At 41.9% G+C, this 16,884-nt stretch overlaps 1 protein-coding gene across 5 annotated transcripts in view; it reads right to left on the reverse strand.

The window, feature by feature from the left end:
• Window positions 1–16,884, reverse strand: part of creb5b (cAMP responsive element binding protein 5b) — a 351,151-nt gene that overhangs the window by 170,872 nt on the left and 163,395 nt on the right. The window contains exon 1 of one of the 5 annotated variants that reach the window (XM_072283202.1): window positions 11,298–11,361. The exons of the other annotated variants lie outside the window; for them this stretch is intronic. Within the exon in view, the coding sequence (XP_072139303.1) occupies window positions 11,298–11,344 (47 nt within the window). The 5' untranslated portion in view covers window positions 11,345–11,361. Of the gene's footprint in view, window positions 1–11,297; window positions 11,362–16,884 lie in introns of those variants that run through there. 5 annotated transcript variants of the gene reach the window in all.

Consider the following 16,884-nt stretch of genomic DNA (forward strand, 5'->3'; position numbering starts at 1 on the left):
AATTTTACCTCCTGCCCTTCCCAACGTGCGTGCATGTCTCAAGCCTCAAACACTTCGAATGTAAGCAAAACTCAGTACATTGGAGGCTGCCACTTTCTAGAGCTTGATAAAGACTCTCAGACCGAAACATTGAATGTTTCATCATCATTATCATTATGTGCTGTTTCGTATGACATGGGCGATCATGGTCTTTGACCATGATTGCTCCTGACAAATATTTCTATAGAAGTGGTTTGCCAATGCTTTCTTCTGGCAGTGTCTTTAAAAGAAACACAACAATATCACATTTCTTGTTCAGGCTAATTTAACGTTTTACTGAATCCAAAGTGGGACCAGGTGTAGATATGACTGCAGTGCTAAAAGACAGACAGAAACCAAACCTGAGACTCAACCAGGTTTGCTTGCTTGCTTCTATTGTTTGAATGATTTGTGTATTTTTCTCTCACTCACTCTGCATTGGATGTTGATCTTTCTTTTTTTCAATTGGCTTCTTTCAGCTTTCTTGCTTTGTGACTGCCTGTAAGCAAGTAAGTCTCAAGGTTGTATAATTTATACATTCTTTGAGAATAAATATTCAGTACTTTGAATCCTTTGAATCAGTGAAAACCAGGTTCAAAAATTATATAATGCACATATTTGGGAAATAATTTAGAATGTATTGAATAGATAAACATCTCAACAGCAGTGCTTCTTACAGATTCCTTCTTCCAGATTCCAGGATGTGTAGTCTCTTGTATCTATTTGGTACATTTAAAGCTGAGCGTGATTGGTTCTCAATTAGTCATCATCATCATTACGTGCCGTGTTGTATGACTTGGGCTATCATAGTCTTTCCATGACCATGACAGTTCTTGGCAAATTCTGCTGAAGTGATTTGCTGTTGCTTTCTTTTGGGCAGTGTTCCCAGAACAAGGGTGACCCTCAGCCATGATCTATACTATTCAGAGATTGTCCACCTGGCATCAGAGGTCACATAACCAGGACTTGTGATATGCACCAGCTGCTCATATGACTATCCACCACCTGTGCCCATGACTTCATCAGGAGGCGAAGCAGGTGCTATATCTTGTCAAAGGGTGACCTAGCAGGGGGAAGGTCCACCTTGCACCTCCTTTGTTCAGAACAAATCTCCACCCAATCAACAGTTTATTCCTCTCCTTAGGTGCTGCCTGACTTGCTGAGCTCCTCCAGCATTTTGTACATGTTTCACCAGATACGACCAGTTCACAAAAAGTAGGACAACTCCAGTCCAGCTAATGACCACCCATGTGCTCTCAAGCTACAGCAAGGCGTACCAACGTTGTGGTCAGTGAGGCAATCCAACAGAATTTACTCCCTGATTAACAGTTACCAACAAGCAGACTTTAATCCAGCTGGACCACTCATCTCCAGCTCTGTCATTTTCACAGATTAATTAAAGAACTGAGGTCCAGAGGTGAGGTGATAGTGCTGGCCTAACATAAGGAAGCACTTGGCTAAAAGAGACAACAAGGCATACTGAAGTCAGTGAGCCCAAGCAAAAACGCTCTAATGCCTACAGTCATACCATGCACAAAGGAAGCTAACTGCAGCTCGTGGATAATCATCCCAGCCCCAGGACAGAGGTGGAGCAGCTTGTCACACCTCTGTCAGGCTCAGTTATCTACAGATGCTCAAAAAGAGTGATCCCTCAAAAAGTCGGGCATCCATCATTAAGGAGCCTGTCACCGAGAACATGCTATCTTCTCACTGCTACCATCAGGGAGGAGGTACAGGAACCTGAAGACACACATTATGATTCAGGAACAGTTTCTTCCCCTCTGCCATCAGATTTCTGAATGGACATTAAAACCATAACACTACCTCACTACTTTTTTTTCCTCTTTTTGCATTACTTATTTTTATATACACACACATATAACACAGACACACACATTTTCCTCACCCCTTATGGGTGCGGTGTATGTGTATTTTTCCCTCAAGCTCAGGTCCTCTACTGGGGTGCTGGGAGCTTGAGTATCCTTGCTGTTCTGGTAGTTCCCTCTTCTGGACCGAGACCTCAGATATTGTTCGTGGGATTTGTTGGAGCCCGTCTCCCAGTCCAAGTGTCACAGCTCCAAGTGCCCCTATCATCACCAGGATTACTCTGACTTTAATCTTCCACATCCCTTCTAACTGCTCTTTTAAGCCCTGGTATTTCTCCAGCTTCTCATATTCTTTCTTCCTCACGTTACTGTCATTTGGGATTGCCATGTCTATTACTATTACTTTCTTCCATTGCTTGTCCCGTATTACTATGTCTGGTTGGCTGGCCGGTTCCTGCTTATCAATCTGTATTTGGAAGTCTCACAGGATCTTAGCTCTGTCATTCTCCACGACCTTCTCAGGTGTTTCTCATTTGGACTTGGGAGTGTCCTGTCCATACTCAGCGCAGGTGTTCCTGTACACAGTTCCTGCTACTTGGTTGTCCCGGCCACTATGTGCTGGATGGTTTCAGCAAATTCCTTGCACAGTCTGTATCTTGGGTATAGTCTGATGTGATAGATCCCTGCTTCTATTGCTCTTGTGCTCAGCGCCTGTTCTTGTGCAGCCATGAGCAGCACCTCTGTGCTGTAACTCAGCCCTGCTGCACGTGTGTGTGTGTATGTATATGTATATGTGTGTGTATATTATATATATATATATATACACACACACACACACACACACACACACACACATATACACACATCAAAGTCCTAACAATAGCTGAAAATGGCAGGGCTGAGGGACGTACACACACTTCCAACCGCAATTCACAGTTTTTATTAATATGTATTTTATCAATATATTGCTGCTGTATAACAACAAATTTCAAGAAATATGCCAGTGATATTAAACCTGATTTTGATTTAATGAGCTTCCTTCTATCATAAACCATAAGACAAAAGAACAGAATAGTGCAGCTGACTCGATGGGTTCAATGGCCTAATTCTGCTTCTATGTCTTATGGTTTTGAAGTGTTTGCACCCATTTCCTGCTGAAAATTTTCCCATTAGAGATTGGCCTGACCCTCTACTGCGATTCACCAGAGAGCAGAGATCTCATCTTTGTTGTACTTTACATAGGCGCTGGTGTCACGCGCATGTATAAATTAATTGATGGCACAAAACACATTAGGTGTTATGTCAGTCATAAATAAATCTCAATAAAAGGCATAGCATATCACACTGAAACTCTATTGTGGACGATCCCAAGCCCAGCTTCGAAAGGCGGAGGGTTGGGCATGGGGCTAGCAACCCCATCCCATAAAAACTGAGAGCCACAGAAATGCTAACAGGAGCCCCAAAGGCCCCAGCCCTGGGAGAGGAAGGATTGTTGAAGATGGGCTACTCCTGGGAACAGCTTGAAGGACTGGCCCAGGATAGAGAACTCTGGTGAACTGTTGTTGGTGCTCTATGCCCCAGTAGGGGTAATGGGCTTAAATAAGTCAAATCACATTGAAAGTATTGATATATGTCTGTATTAGTCTGATCCCTGGGAAATCAGAATCAGGGTTATTATCACTGAGATACATCATGAAATTTATTGTTTTGTGGCAGCAGTGCAATACATAAAATACATTATAAATTATAATCAGAAAAATATATATAAAATATGTAAAGAGAGCAAAAATAGTGAGGTAATGTTCATGGACCAGTCATTAGTACATGCAAAAATGCATCCCTCTTTGTAATGATGAGGACATCTGCGAATTTCTAACTACTGCTCACTGATCTGTTGACTTGCAACTTGATATGACCATGAACTGCAGGGCTTAGGGCCAGCCCTTACCATTGCACATGATAAGTCACACTGTTCATGAACAAAAGTAAAATAAAACATTGCCCCATGGCAGCCTCGATATAAATTCCTGCACAGCTTCATTTTAAAACATGTCGTGAAGCCTGCACGAGCACATCTATCCAAATTGCTGCTGTTCGGCCTACCAAGCTCATCTACACCAATAATATTCTATGATCAAAAATTTCAAACAAGTTCAAAAGTAAATCTATTATACAAGTACACATATTTTTGTGAACATTCACAGTAAATACAAAGAAACACAGTAGAATCAAATCACAGTAGTACATTTATTATCAATGTATACATTATCCAGCCTTGAAATTCGTCTCCTTACAGACAGCCACAAAACAAAGAACCCATTAAAAATAAAGAAAACAGTCAAATACCCAACGTGCTGAGAGAAGAAATAACAAATTGCTCGAGCAACAAAAGCAAGGAAACAATGCTCAGAATAAAAGTGAGTCTACAGGCAAGAAGCCAGAGCAGGCCACAGGACAGTTCAGCAGAGAGCTGAGTAATCATCATGGCTCAGCAGGCAGAAGTGGTCCGACCCTCGCTTCTAGTCCTGACACCCTGACCTTCTCAATCTGGCCTGGCTTTTGAACGAATGACAATGAAAAACTGTGCCCAAAGATAGGCAAACAACTAGTGTGTAAAAAGACAACAAAATTGTGCCAACAACATGTACAAAATGCAGGGGGAACTCAGCAGGCCAGGCAGCATTGATGGACAAGAGTACAGTCGACATTTCAGGCCAAAACCCTCCGGCAAGGTTTCGGCCTGAAATGTCGACTGTTTACTCTTTTCCATAGATGCTGCCTGGCCTGCTGAGTTCCTCCAGCACTTTGTGTGTGTTGCTCGGATTTCCAGCATCTGCAGACTTTCTTTTGTTTAAAATTGTGCCAACATATTCCACCACTGAGATTAGCATGGAAAATATCTCATTTTGTTGCCCACTTCATAATATTTTCTTTTATTACCAAACAATTATGTGGAATATATATTTTCGTAAATGTATGCCGTAGTCCTACGGTTTAGAAGCAATTTTGCATCTTATCTGGGATTTTCTACATTCTTTACTTTCCAGAAATAACAAAGTGGTGTCTTTAACACTCAACAGCAAACTCATTTTAATTGAGACAGCCATAAAATGGCATTACCTCACAACTAGCTTTTAACAGAGAAACAACAGTGCCTGTCCTGTGTGGACATGTAGCGTAATCAAGCGACTCACAAGAAAAGAAAGACAAAACCTCTTTTACAGTAACAACAATGTTGCCTAAAGCATTTTGTCTACTTCAGGTGATTACAGCGACCCAGCCAGTTTAGGTGTGTGAAAGCTAGTGTGGCATTTTCTGTTCCTGCAGTCTAGTAATACTGAATTAAAACACATTTAACAATTTAAGGGGGAAAAAATTGCACAGACTTTAGAACACAGAACATAGGACAGTACAGCACAGTAACAGAACATTTGGCCCACAATACTATTGAATTAGTAATCACATGGCCATCTAAATTAATCCCTTCTCTCTACACAATGTCCATATACTTCCATTTTCTTCACATTAATGTGCCTTTCTAAATGCCTCTTAAAAGTCCCTGATGTTTCTGCCTCCACCACCACACCGGGCAGCATATTCCAGTCACCCACCACGATGTGTAAAAAACTTGCCCCTCACATTTCCTTTGAAAATTAGCCCCTCTCACCTCAAATACATGCCCTCTGGTATTAGACCTCGAACAAGGTCAACCGTTCAATCAATTTTGCCTACTTTACTAGATTTACCAAGTAGGTCAAATTTGAAGGCAGGATTTAGGGTTAATGGCAGGATTTTTGGCAGTGTGGAGGAACAGAGGGATCTTGGGATGTCCATGTCCATAGATCCCACAAAGTTGCCACATACATTAATCAGGTGGTTAATATGTTGGCCATTATGAGGTACTACTGCAGTTGTACAAGGCCTTGGTGAGACCACACCTGGAGTATTGTGTGCAGTTTTGGTCCCCTAATCTGAGGAAAGACATTCTTCCCACAGAGGGAGTACAAAGGTTCACCAGATTGATTCCTGCGATGGCAGGACTTTCATATGAAGAAAGACTGGATCGACTGGGCTTATACTCGTTGGAATTTAGAAGATTGAGGGGGGATCTTATTGAGACGCATAAAATCCTAAAGGGATTGGGCAGGCTAGATGCAGGAAGATTGTTCCTGATGTTGGGAAAATCCAGAACAAGGGGTCACAGTTTGAGGATAAAGGGGAAGCCTTTTAGGATCGAGATTTGGAAAAACTTCTTCACACAGGGAGTGGTGAATCTGTGGAATTCTCTGCCACAGTAAACAGTTGAGGCCAGTTCATTGGCTATATTTAAGAGGGAGTTAGATATGGCCCTTGTGGCTAAAGGGATCAGGGGGTATGGAGAGAAGGCAGGTACAGGGTTCAGCCATGATCATACTGAATGGCGCTGCAGGCTCGAAGGGCTAAATAGCCTACTCCTGCACCTATTTTCTATGTTTCTATGAGCGAGTTCAAGACCAGCGAGGTAATGTTACAACTCTATTAAACACCGGTTAGACCACACTTGGAATATTGTGTTCAGTTCTGGTTAGCTCATTATAGGAAGGATGAAAAAGCTTTAGAGAGAGTGCAGAGGAGATTTACCAAGATGCTGCCTGGATTAGAGAGCATGTCATATGAGGGTATGTTGAGCAAGCTAGAGCTTTTCTTTGTAGAGCGAAGGAGGATGACAGGTGACTTGATAGAGGTGTACAAAATGATAAGGAGCATAGACAGAGTGGACATTCAGAGACTTTTTCCCCCAAGGTGGAAACAGCTAACTCAGGGAGGCTTAATTTTAAGGTGATTCGAGGAAAGTATAGAGGTGATGTCAAGAGGTAATTTTTTATTTTAAACACAGAATGTGGTGGGTGCATGGAACGCGCTGCCAGGGGTGTTATCAGAGGCAGATACATTAGGGACGTTTAAGAAACTCTTAGATAGGCACCTGGATGACAGAGAAATAGAAGGTATGTAGGAGGGAAGAGTTAGATTGATCTTAGAGTAGGTTAAAGAGTCAGCACAAAATCATGGGCCAAAGGGCCTGTACTGTGCTGTACAGTTCTATGTTCTCTATGATATGTCCTTTGTACCTGGCCAAGTTGCTCCAGTTGCCACTGATTTAAATCACCTTGCCTTGACCAGCCCACTCAGAAATAAAAATCATACTGTGAATCAGCTATAAAACAACTGAATCTGATTTGCCAATGAACTTAGTTAAATGCAGAGAAAGTGATTAAACTGGATGAAAATGAATTTAAATAGACAATGATTGATTACCTGTTCTGACCTTCAATGTATATCTGCTTTAAATTACTGGAGTTGGACAGTACCAGCTAATTTTGGACCAACTATAAATGACAGTGAATTATAAGGCATTTATAATGAGGCTTCTACTGAGGCTTCATAAAGAGTTAGTCAGACCACCCTCGGAGTATGTGATGGCATTGAAAAGATTCTGGAAGAGGTTCATAAGAATGATCCTGGAAATGATAGAGTTAAAATATGAGGAGTGTTTAATGGCCGTGGGTCTTTACTCATTAAGATTAGAAGAATGAGGGAGATCTCATTGAAACATTGAATATTGGAAGGTCTAGATAGAGCAGACACAGAAAGGATGTATTCTATAATGGTCAAGTCTAGGACCAGAGGGCATAGACTCTGAGTACAAGGATTTTCTTTTAGAACAGAGACAGGGAGGTATTTCTTTAACCAGAGGGCAGTGAATCTGTGGAAGTCATTGCCATGGGCAGCCTTGGAAGCCAAGTCATTGAGTGTATTTAAAGCAGAGCTTGATAGATTCTTGATTTGAAGGACGTCAAAGGTTACGGGGAGAAGGCGGGAGAATGGGGTTGAGAGCAAAAATAAATCATCCATGATAAAATGGCCTAATTCTGCTCCTATATCTTATTATCTTAATTACAAATATTTATCCAGAGTTAAAAAGCCATTCTTAGACCGTCAAGATTCCTTTGCCTCTAGTGCTTATATTCTCTGAAATTATACTGACCAATCATCTAGTCTGGCCAATTGCAACATCAGCAAACTCTTATTTCTTTCTTTTTAAAAGCTGATTACTGTCATCCAAAAGGTAGCACATATTGATTAACACACACAAAATGCTGGAGCAAATCAGGAGGACAGGTGGCTTCGATGGAGAGAAATAAACAGTCCATGTTTCTGGCCAAGACCCTTCACCAGGAGTGGAACGGAAAGGGGAAGATGCTAGAATAAGAAGAGGGGGAGGATCAAAATCTGGTACGTGATAGGTGAAACCAAGTGAGTGGGAAGGTAGGTGCATGGAGAAGGAGGATGAAGTCGGATACTGGGAGCTGATAAGTGGTAAAGGGCTGAAGAAGAAATTTGATAGGAGAGGAGAGTGCACCACGGGAGGAAGGGAAGGAGGAGGGGCACCAGAAGGAAGTAAGGAAAAGTGACAAGAAGTGAATAAAATCACTATTTTTGAGGGATTCCTTTTAATTCTTTGAGTTTACTCACTATTAAGAACTGTTAGATATAGCTGATGAATACCAATGAATTGATCCACTTGACCCGAAACAGGAGTGTGTGGGCCATGGCAGTCAAAACTCAAACTGGGCATGGCACCTGATGATGATGATGATGATGATGATGATTATGATGATGAGATATAGCTGGCTATAATCAGAAGCACATTTTTTTTTCATTTGTTAAACCAGCCCAAATGTCACCCTGGCATCTAGGAAAGAATTACAAAGGGCAGAGGTGATAGAAGCCACTAAGGTCTCAACAATAGCTACCTTGGATACTGATGCACTGAGTTACTGGAACCGATTTCTGAGCAGTATCGTGGACAAGTACTTCACACTCGCAGGATTATGTTACATGGCAAATTCCCCAATTACCAACACTTTATCAGAATGGGGCATTGCATTTGGAGGCCATGCATTTCTGCACAAGAAGCAAAAATAAATGGGTGGGGGCTGGAGAAATATTCCCCTTTACTTTGACCTGCCGTTAACAGACATATAGCAATAGATGCACACCACTTGCCTCTTTACCAAGGGATAAAACACAAATGGAAAAAAACTACAAAGATCAAAGTAAGTTTATCATCAAAGTACATATATGTCAACATATATGACCTTGAGATTCATTTTCTTGCAGGCATTCACAGGAAAATACAATATGTGGTTACCAAGACAGCACTGACAAGATACGGCAATGTTGTGCAGTCAGCTCACAGTACTGCAAGATATACTGTACCTCTTCTGAAGTGGTATCCCCATATCAGCAGCCTGTACTTTCACTTTAAGAATCACACTTCTGAACTGTCTAAATCACAGATTCCCAACCTGGTTAATGGTAAGGATCCATGGCATTTAAAAAAAAAGTTGGGAATCCCTTGTCTAAATGAACTAAGTAACACACATTATGGACAATAACTCAGGAGTCTAACTGACTGATACAAAATGCTGCAGGAGCTTGGCAAATCAGGCAGCATCTATAGAGAGGAATAACGAGCCAACGCTTCAGGCGGAATTTTGATACCTGATGAAAGATCTTGGCCCAGAACATCGTCACTTTATTCCTCTCCATGGATACTGCCTGATCTGTTGATTGCCTCCAGCATTTTGTGTGCATTAATGTGGATTTCTTGCATCTGCAGAATCTCTTGTGTTTACCATCCAGACAGGTGCCTTTCTATCCTTCAACGTCATTGCAATTTTTTTTTTTGTGCTGTCATTTTCCTTGACTGAGTGACTGAGGACATTATAAATAGAAATGAAAGGACTTTCAAATGTTGTGAAATAATTATTTGTGAATCGTGGTGTAGCTCCAGCCACTTGGAACACACCCTAACATAATGGCAGAGCATCATACCGGTGCAAAACAATAATAACAAGATCGTCAGCACAATGACAATAGCATACAGACCATAGTCATAGAATCATGGAGCATATACAGCACAGAACAGGCCCTTCAGCCCATCTAATCCATGCCAAAACCATTTAAACTGTCTACTTCCATCGACCTGCACCTGGAACATAACTCTCCAGACCCCTCCCATTCATGTACCTACCCAAATTTCTCCTAAATGTTGAAATCAAACCCACAACGATCACTTGGATTGGTAGCTCATTCAACACTCTCACCACCTTCTGAGTGAAGAAGTTTCCCCTCATGTTCCCGTTAAACATTTCACCTTTCACCCTCAATCCATGACCTGTAGTTGTAGCCTCACCCAACCTCAGTGGAAAAAGCCTGTTTGATTTCTATCAAATCTAACCCCCACCCCCTCGCCAACATCTTCTACATTCTAGGGAATAAAGTCTGAACCGATTCAACCTTTCCCTATAACTCAGGTCCTCAAGCCCCAGCAACGTCCTTAGCCCTCTTTCCAAGATAAATGAAGCCAGGTTCGTATTGTAGCATATTGTACTTTCAATGCTCTCTGACAAAGCTATGAATGATCTCTAGACCAAAACCTAAAAGAACAAAAACTAAAGGTTCCCAGAAAACTTAGAGTAAAAATAAGATTGTTTCTCAAATCTAAATGAAATTGAAGAGCTTCATTTTTTTCAAAACCAATTGAACATATTATAGGTTAAGTCAGGGGTTCCCAGACCCTCGGTTAGTGAGAAGGGTCCATGGCATAAAAAAGATTGGGGACCCCTGGCTTAAGTGATTCAGACCTTTATCTTTACAATTTTCTAATATAATTACTGTAGAATAGTTGCCAGCCACTTGTGTGTTTTGTACAATTTGCACTGCATTTGTTTTTGGTAATACTGAATTGAAATCAGAATAGTCCACTACATAATTATCATTGTTTAGGCAGTTATGCCTCAGGAAAATTTTTTTGCTCATATTTTTACCAGTTTAATCTCACACGTGCTCTCAGTGAATTAAAATAATACTTGACTTGATACAATGTTCTGTATAAGAGTTCAGTTTTCATTCAGTTTACTTATTTTTTAAAACACATTGCAGTTGTAAACTCTTTTGTTACAAATGCGTCTGCCAAACTCCTCGATAAATGCATTAACACTGCATAGCTAAAGAGCTGCAAAGATCTACGAAGCATCACAAGTCATAAGTCACAAGTCGCAGTCAGCTGTTGGCCGCAGACAAGTGTCAGACTAATCCCATAGGGACCAGGTGAATACTTTGCAACACTGCCCTTTACTCTCGGATTACTGATCTAACTAGGAGATTGCACATTACATCATCATGTCTAGGCTTGCTCACTGGACCTTTACTCCGTCAATCCGCAGGCAAACTGATACTGAACAAGCAGAGGAATGAGACGAAAAACTAAAGCAATTAACTCCATATGTTGGGGTTACCATGGCAAAGTTACGATACCACATGAAACGATCCAAAAGACAATTTTTGCGGAGACTAAAAAAAACTGCTCAATGACTAGTAAAGGAAAGTTGAAAACTGATAACAAACCTCATGGACATCACTGTGCTTGTATTCCCTGCTGGTGTATAGAGCATGAGAGTACTGTGTACATGAAGGATAGGAGCCAAGGCTTAACTAGCCCGGGTGAGTCATATCCTTCCCATCTGACTCTCTTCCAGGCAATGATGTAATGCACTGGCCACTCTCCCCGGCTCAGCACTATGAAGTCACCACTATATCTGGCGAGCCCGAAGTAAACTCAATGTAACCAAAACAACCCTCGGCCAAGTTCCAAACATACAGAGACTTGGTGGTGCTATTACCATTGGAAACGGGATAAACAGACACAGCAACAGAGCCGCCTCAAAGAAACAGCAGCTGTTTAAAGTTCAGAAGGAACACTTGAGCAGTGCAAGTGATTTACTGGCGTTAATCAGAATCAAGCGAGAGTGAGTTGAACTCCTGCTTCACTCCAAGGAAAGTCAGATCAAGTAAATCACGATAAACTTTGACATTCAGCTCCGGGATAAGCAACTCCATTCTATTTATCCGCGAGCGGACTGTCAAAGCTGAACTCAAGCTTCCTGTTATGAATGAAAATATTTTCTGATTTTCAGCTCATTGTCAGGTTGTTGAAAAGCAAACAGAAAAAACTTGCCTGTATGCGTTAAGAGAAACGAAATCTCAAAATCAGTGTAACACTATCGATAATGACCAAGCACTTGGTTTTTTAAAATAAATAGCTTTGCTTGCATAAACTCACCATTGAACACAAAACTTTTTAAAATGCTGAATCAGAATTATTATCATTGAAATACACTCAGTGGCCACTTTATTAGGTACACCTATAAACCTGCTCGTTAATGCAAAAATCTAATCGGCCAAACATGTAGCAGCAACTCAATGCATGAAAGCATGCAGACATGGTCAAGAGGCTCAGTTGTTGTTCAGACCCAACATCAGATGGGGAAACAATGTGATCCAAGTGACTCTGACTGTGGAATGATTGTTGTTGCCAGGCAATGAGCATCTCAGAAACAGCTGATCACCTGGATTTTCTTGCACAACTGACTCTGGAGTTTACAGAGAATGGCGGGAAAAAAAACAAACAAAAAAACATCCAGTGAACGGTAGGTCTTTGTTTGAAACTGTCTCATTAATGATTGAGGTCAGAAAATAACCAAACTGATTCACGCTGACAGGAAGATGACAGTAACTCAGATAACCACACTTTACACAACAACAGTGGTGTGCAGAAGAGCATCTCTGAATGCACAGCACTTTGAACCCTGAAGTGGATGGGCTACAGCAGCAGAAGACCATGAACATACACTCAGTGGGCACTTTGTTAGGTACAGGAGATATCTAATAAAATGTCACTGAGTGTATAATCAAATTAAATTAGTAATACAATAATTGAAATTCAAAGTACATTTATTATAAAAAGGATGTATACTTAATACAACCTGGAGATTTGTCTCCTTACGGACAGCCACAAAATAATGAAACCCAATAGAACCCATTAAAAAGACTGTCGAACACCCAATGAGCAAGGAAAAGAAAACAAATCTTGCAAATAACAAAAGCAAGCTAACAACTGAAAGTTCATCAAAGTGAATCCACAGCCTTGAAGCCAGTCATCACTGCAGACAATCCAGCAGCCCATTAGTTAGAACTGTGGAATTGGAGGAGATACGAGCTTAGCTCTTCCCTTCCCCCTCTCTCAGACTACAAGCCCTCTTTCCGGGTGAGGTAGTTTTTAGCTGGCACATCTTCCAGTCGGCTATTCTGTGTTTGCTGCTGACTTTGCCACCATCCTCACTGGCGGTTTCTGCCACTCCTCCATTCAGACTTTAGATACGGCCCTGATCTTCCAGCCACCTGTCTGACCTACCAGCATTCTGAATACCCAGTCTCTTCTCAAATACTGTTCTGATCTTGTAATTTTATAATGACTGAGGGAGGCCAATCGGCCCATCATCCAAGCTGGTTTCTATGCAACATAGGGGTAGAATGGTAGCGTAACGGTTAGCACAATCACTTCACAGTGGCAGCGATAACTGGGTTTGAAACTAACCACTCTACTTCCTCCCCATGACCACATTGGTTTTCTACCACTTTCCGAAGATATACGGGTTAGGGCTAGTAAGCTGATCACATACTATGTTGACACCGAAGGCATGGTGACACTTGTGGGCTGCCCCCAGCACATCCTCCAAAAGTGTTGGTTACTGACGCAAACACATTTCACTGTATGTTTCAATGTACATGGGACAAATAAAGGTAATCTTTGACTCCCATTATTCCTACTTCACTCTCCTTAGTACCCATAGGACCATAAGATATAAGAGCAGAATTAGACTATTTGGCCCACCTGCTCCACCATTTCATCATGGCTGATCCATTTCCCAATCTCCTGCCTCCTCCCCATATCCTTTCATGTCCTGACCAATCAAGAATCTATCAACCTCTGCTTTAGATGTACCTAATGACTTAGCCTCCACAGCTGCCTGTAGCAAAGAATTCCACAGATTCACCACTCTCTGGCTGAAGAAATTGCTCATTATCTCCATTCAAAATGGACATCCTTCTATTCTGAGGCTGGGTCCTCCGGTCTTAGACTCCCTTACCAAAGGAAACATCCCCTCCACATCCCCTTAAGGTAAGTACCCCTGCAACTTACTCTGCCCACCAACACTTCTTTGTTTCCATTTGTCATCACCTTACATGAAGGGGTAATTACAGCAGCCAGCCAACCAACCATCATAGTCCTGGGTTTTGGGAAGAAAGCCACAGTCATGGACAGAATGTGTAATCCACATTCACACAGTGCCCGAGAGTAGGATCGGACCGGGGACCCGGGATCTGCAAGGCAGCAGCAGTAACTGCTGTGCTAGATTCTGCACCCCCCCACCATAATAATCTCAAAGGTTACCGCCTTACTGTCTATCTGCAGACATTATTGATATTGTCTTATTATTGTCACTTCCACCGAGATGCAGTGAAATGCTTGTCTTGTATACTGTTCATACAGATCAAACGTTAGATAGTTCACTGAACCAGAATAAGGTAAAACAATTACAATGCAACCTAAAGTGTAAAAGCTACCAAAAGGGTGCAATGCAGGTAGACACTAAAACGCAGGATCTTAATGAGGTAGATTGAGAGGCCAAGATTTGATTTTAGCGTACAAGAGGTCCATTCAGGAGTCTGATTACAGTAAGATAGAACCTGTTCTTGAGACAGTGGGATAGAAGCTGTCCTTCAGTCCTATGGCCTATTTAAATCAATATTGGATTCAATAATTTCAAATGACCAGCATTCTAGCAATTTTATTTCAAAATTCAAGCATTTACATTTGCTTCCTATGGTAATTTCTGGTAATAATTTGGCTTCTTCCATTTACTTCTTTGACCTTTTGGTTCTTCACTTGTTCCTCTTTCAGCAGGGATTATTGTCCTTTAATCTTTCTTGCTTTTCATATCATCAGCCACCTTCCCTTCTTTTCTCTTCTCCCCACATCAACAAGCTTTTGAACAATCATGCACCTCAAATATTAATTTGGTTTCTTGCCACAGATGTCACCTAAGTAGCTCCAGCATTTTCCACAGCTTTTCAGAAGTAGCAGTATATCATGTGCAGTATATCATGTGTCTACTGTTCTTGATTGGGTGATGGGGTGGAGACCTGTCTCTACTAAAGGAGGTGTAAGGTGCTCCTTCCCTCCGCTAGCCTGCAGGTCACCCTTGGGCAAGGTGTAGCACCTGGTCAGCGTCACGTGAAGCCATGGGAGAGGTGATGGATGGTCATATGAGGAGCCAGTGCATGTCACAAGTCCTGGTTATGCTACCACTGACACCAGGCAGACAATCTCTGAAGAGTATTGACAATGACTGGGGTCACCCATCTTGTAAAGACACTGCTCAGAAGGCAGCATTGGCAAAGCACTTCTGCAGAAAAATTTGCCAAGAACAATCATGGTCATGGAAAGACCACGATTGCCCACATCATACCACACAGCACAAAATGAACAATTGTTAGAAACATAGAAAATCTATAGCGCAATACAGGCCCTTCGGCCCACAAAGTTGTGCTGAACATATCCCTACCTTTTAAATTACTAGGGTTACCCATAGCCCTCCACCACCGTTGCCAGCAGCCCATTCCACGCATTCACCACTCCCTGCATAAAAAAACTCACCCCTGACATCTCCTCTATACCTGCTCCCCAGCACCTTAAACTTGTGTCCTCTTGTGGCAACCATTTCAGCCCTGGGAAAAAGCCTCTGACTATCCACACAATCAATGCCTCTCTTCATCTTATACACCTCTGTCAGGTCACCTCTCATCCTCTGTCGCTCCAAGGAGAAAAGGCTGAGTTCACTCGACCTATTCTCATAAGGCATGCTCCCCAATCCAGGCAACGTCCTTGTAAGTCTCCTCTAAACCCTTTCTATGGTTTCCACATCCTTCCTGTAGTGAGGTGACCAGAACTGAGCACAGTACTGCAAGAGGGGTCTGACCAGGGTCCTATATAGCTGCAACATTACCTCTCAGCTCCTAAATTCAATTCCACGATTGATGAAGGCCAATACCCCATATGCCTTCTTAACCACAGAGTCAACCTGTGCAGCTGCTTTGAGCATCCTATGGACTTGGACCCCAAGATCCCTCTGATCCTCCACACTGCCAAGAGTCTTACCATTAATACTACACTCTGCCACCATATTTGACCTACCAAAATGAACCACTTCACACTTATCTGGGTTGAACTCCATCTGCCACTTCTCAGCCCAGTTTTGCATCCTATCAATGTCCTTCCACTTCGTCCTCCTGGTCATTTATAAAAATCACGAAGAGTAAGGGTCCCAGAACAGATCCCTGAGGCACACCACTGGTCACCGACCAATTGCTCTTGAGTTATTAGGACACTTGAAATGATGCTGCACGATGTCGTGCTAAATGTCATTGAAGCGACCCGGCTAATCACCCTTCTGTATGCAAACTCTCATGTGTTAGTGCAGTAAGATTACTGGACTCCCACCCAACATCAAACAGAGCATCAGAACCACCAGCCACAAATTCACCTTGCAGAACCAACCTTGCAAATTTCATTCTCTCTGCTTGCCTGAATGAAACATCTCCAAAAGTTCTCAAAAAGAATGACATTAATGACAAACCATTGCATCAACCTAAAATATTCACACCATTTCAAATGTGCATTGGCTTAAACTGATATCTTTAACAGAATGCACTGCAGTTACTCAGAAGCAGGTTTTTATCACTGATATATTTCGGGCTATTTGTTGTTTAGTGGCAGCAATACATAAAAGATTAATTTTTAATTTACAATAATGCATAAACCCTATAATGCAAACAGAGAGCAAAAATAGTGAAGCAGTGTTCATGGGCTGTTCAGAAATCTGATGGCAGAGAGGAAGAAGCTGTTCCTAAAATGTTGAGTGTGTGTCTTCGGGCTCCTGTATCTCCTTCTTGAGGGTAGCAATGGGAAGAGGGCATGTCCTGGATTGTGAGGGTTGTTAATGATGCCTTCTTCAGGCACTACCCTTTGAAGATGTCTTCAATGGTTTGGAAGCTATGATGGATCTGGCTGAGTCTACAAGCCTCTGTAGCT

The sequence above is a fragment of the Mobula birostris genome, chromosome 19, assembly GCF_030028105.1.
Source record: "Mobula birostris isolate sMobBir1 chromosome 19, sMobBir1.hap1, whole genome shotgun sequence".
Lineage (NCBI taxonomy): Eukaryota > Metazoa > Chordata > Chondrichthyes > Myliobatiformes > Myliobatidae > Mobula > Mobula birostris.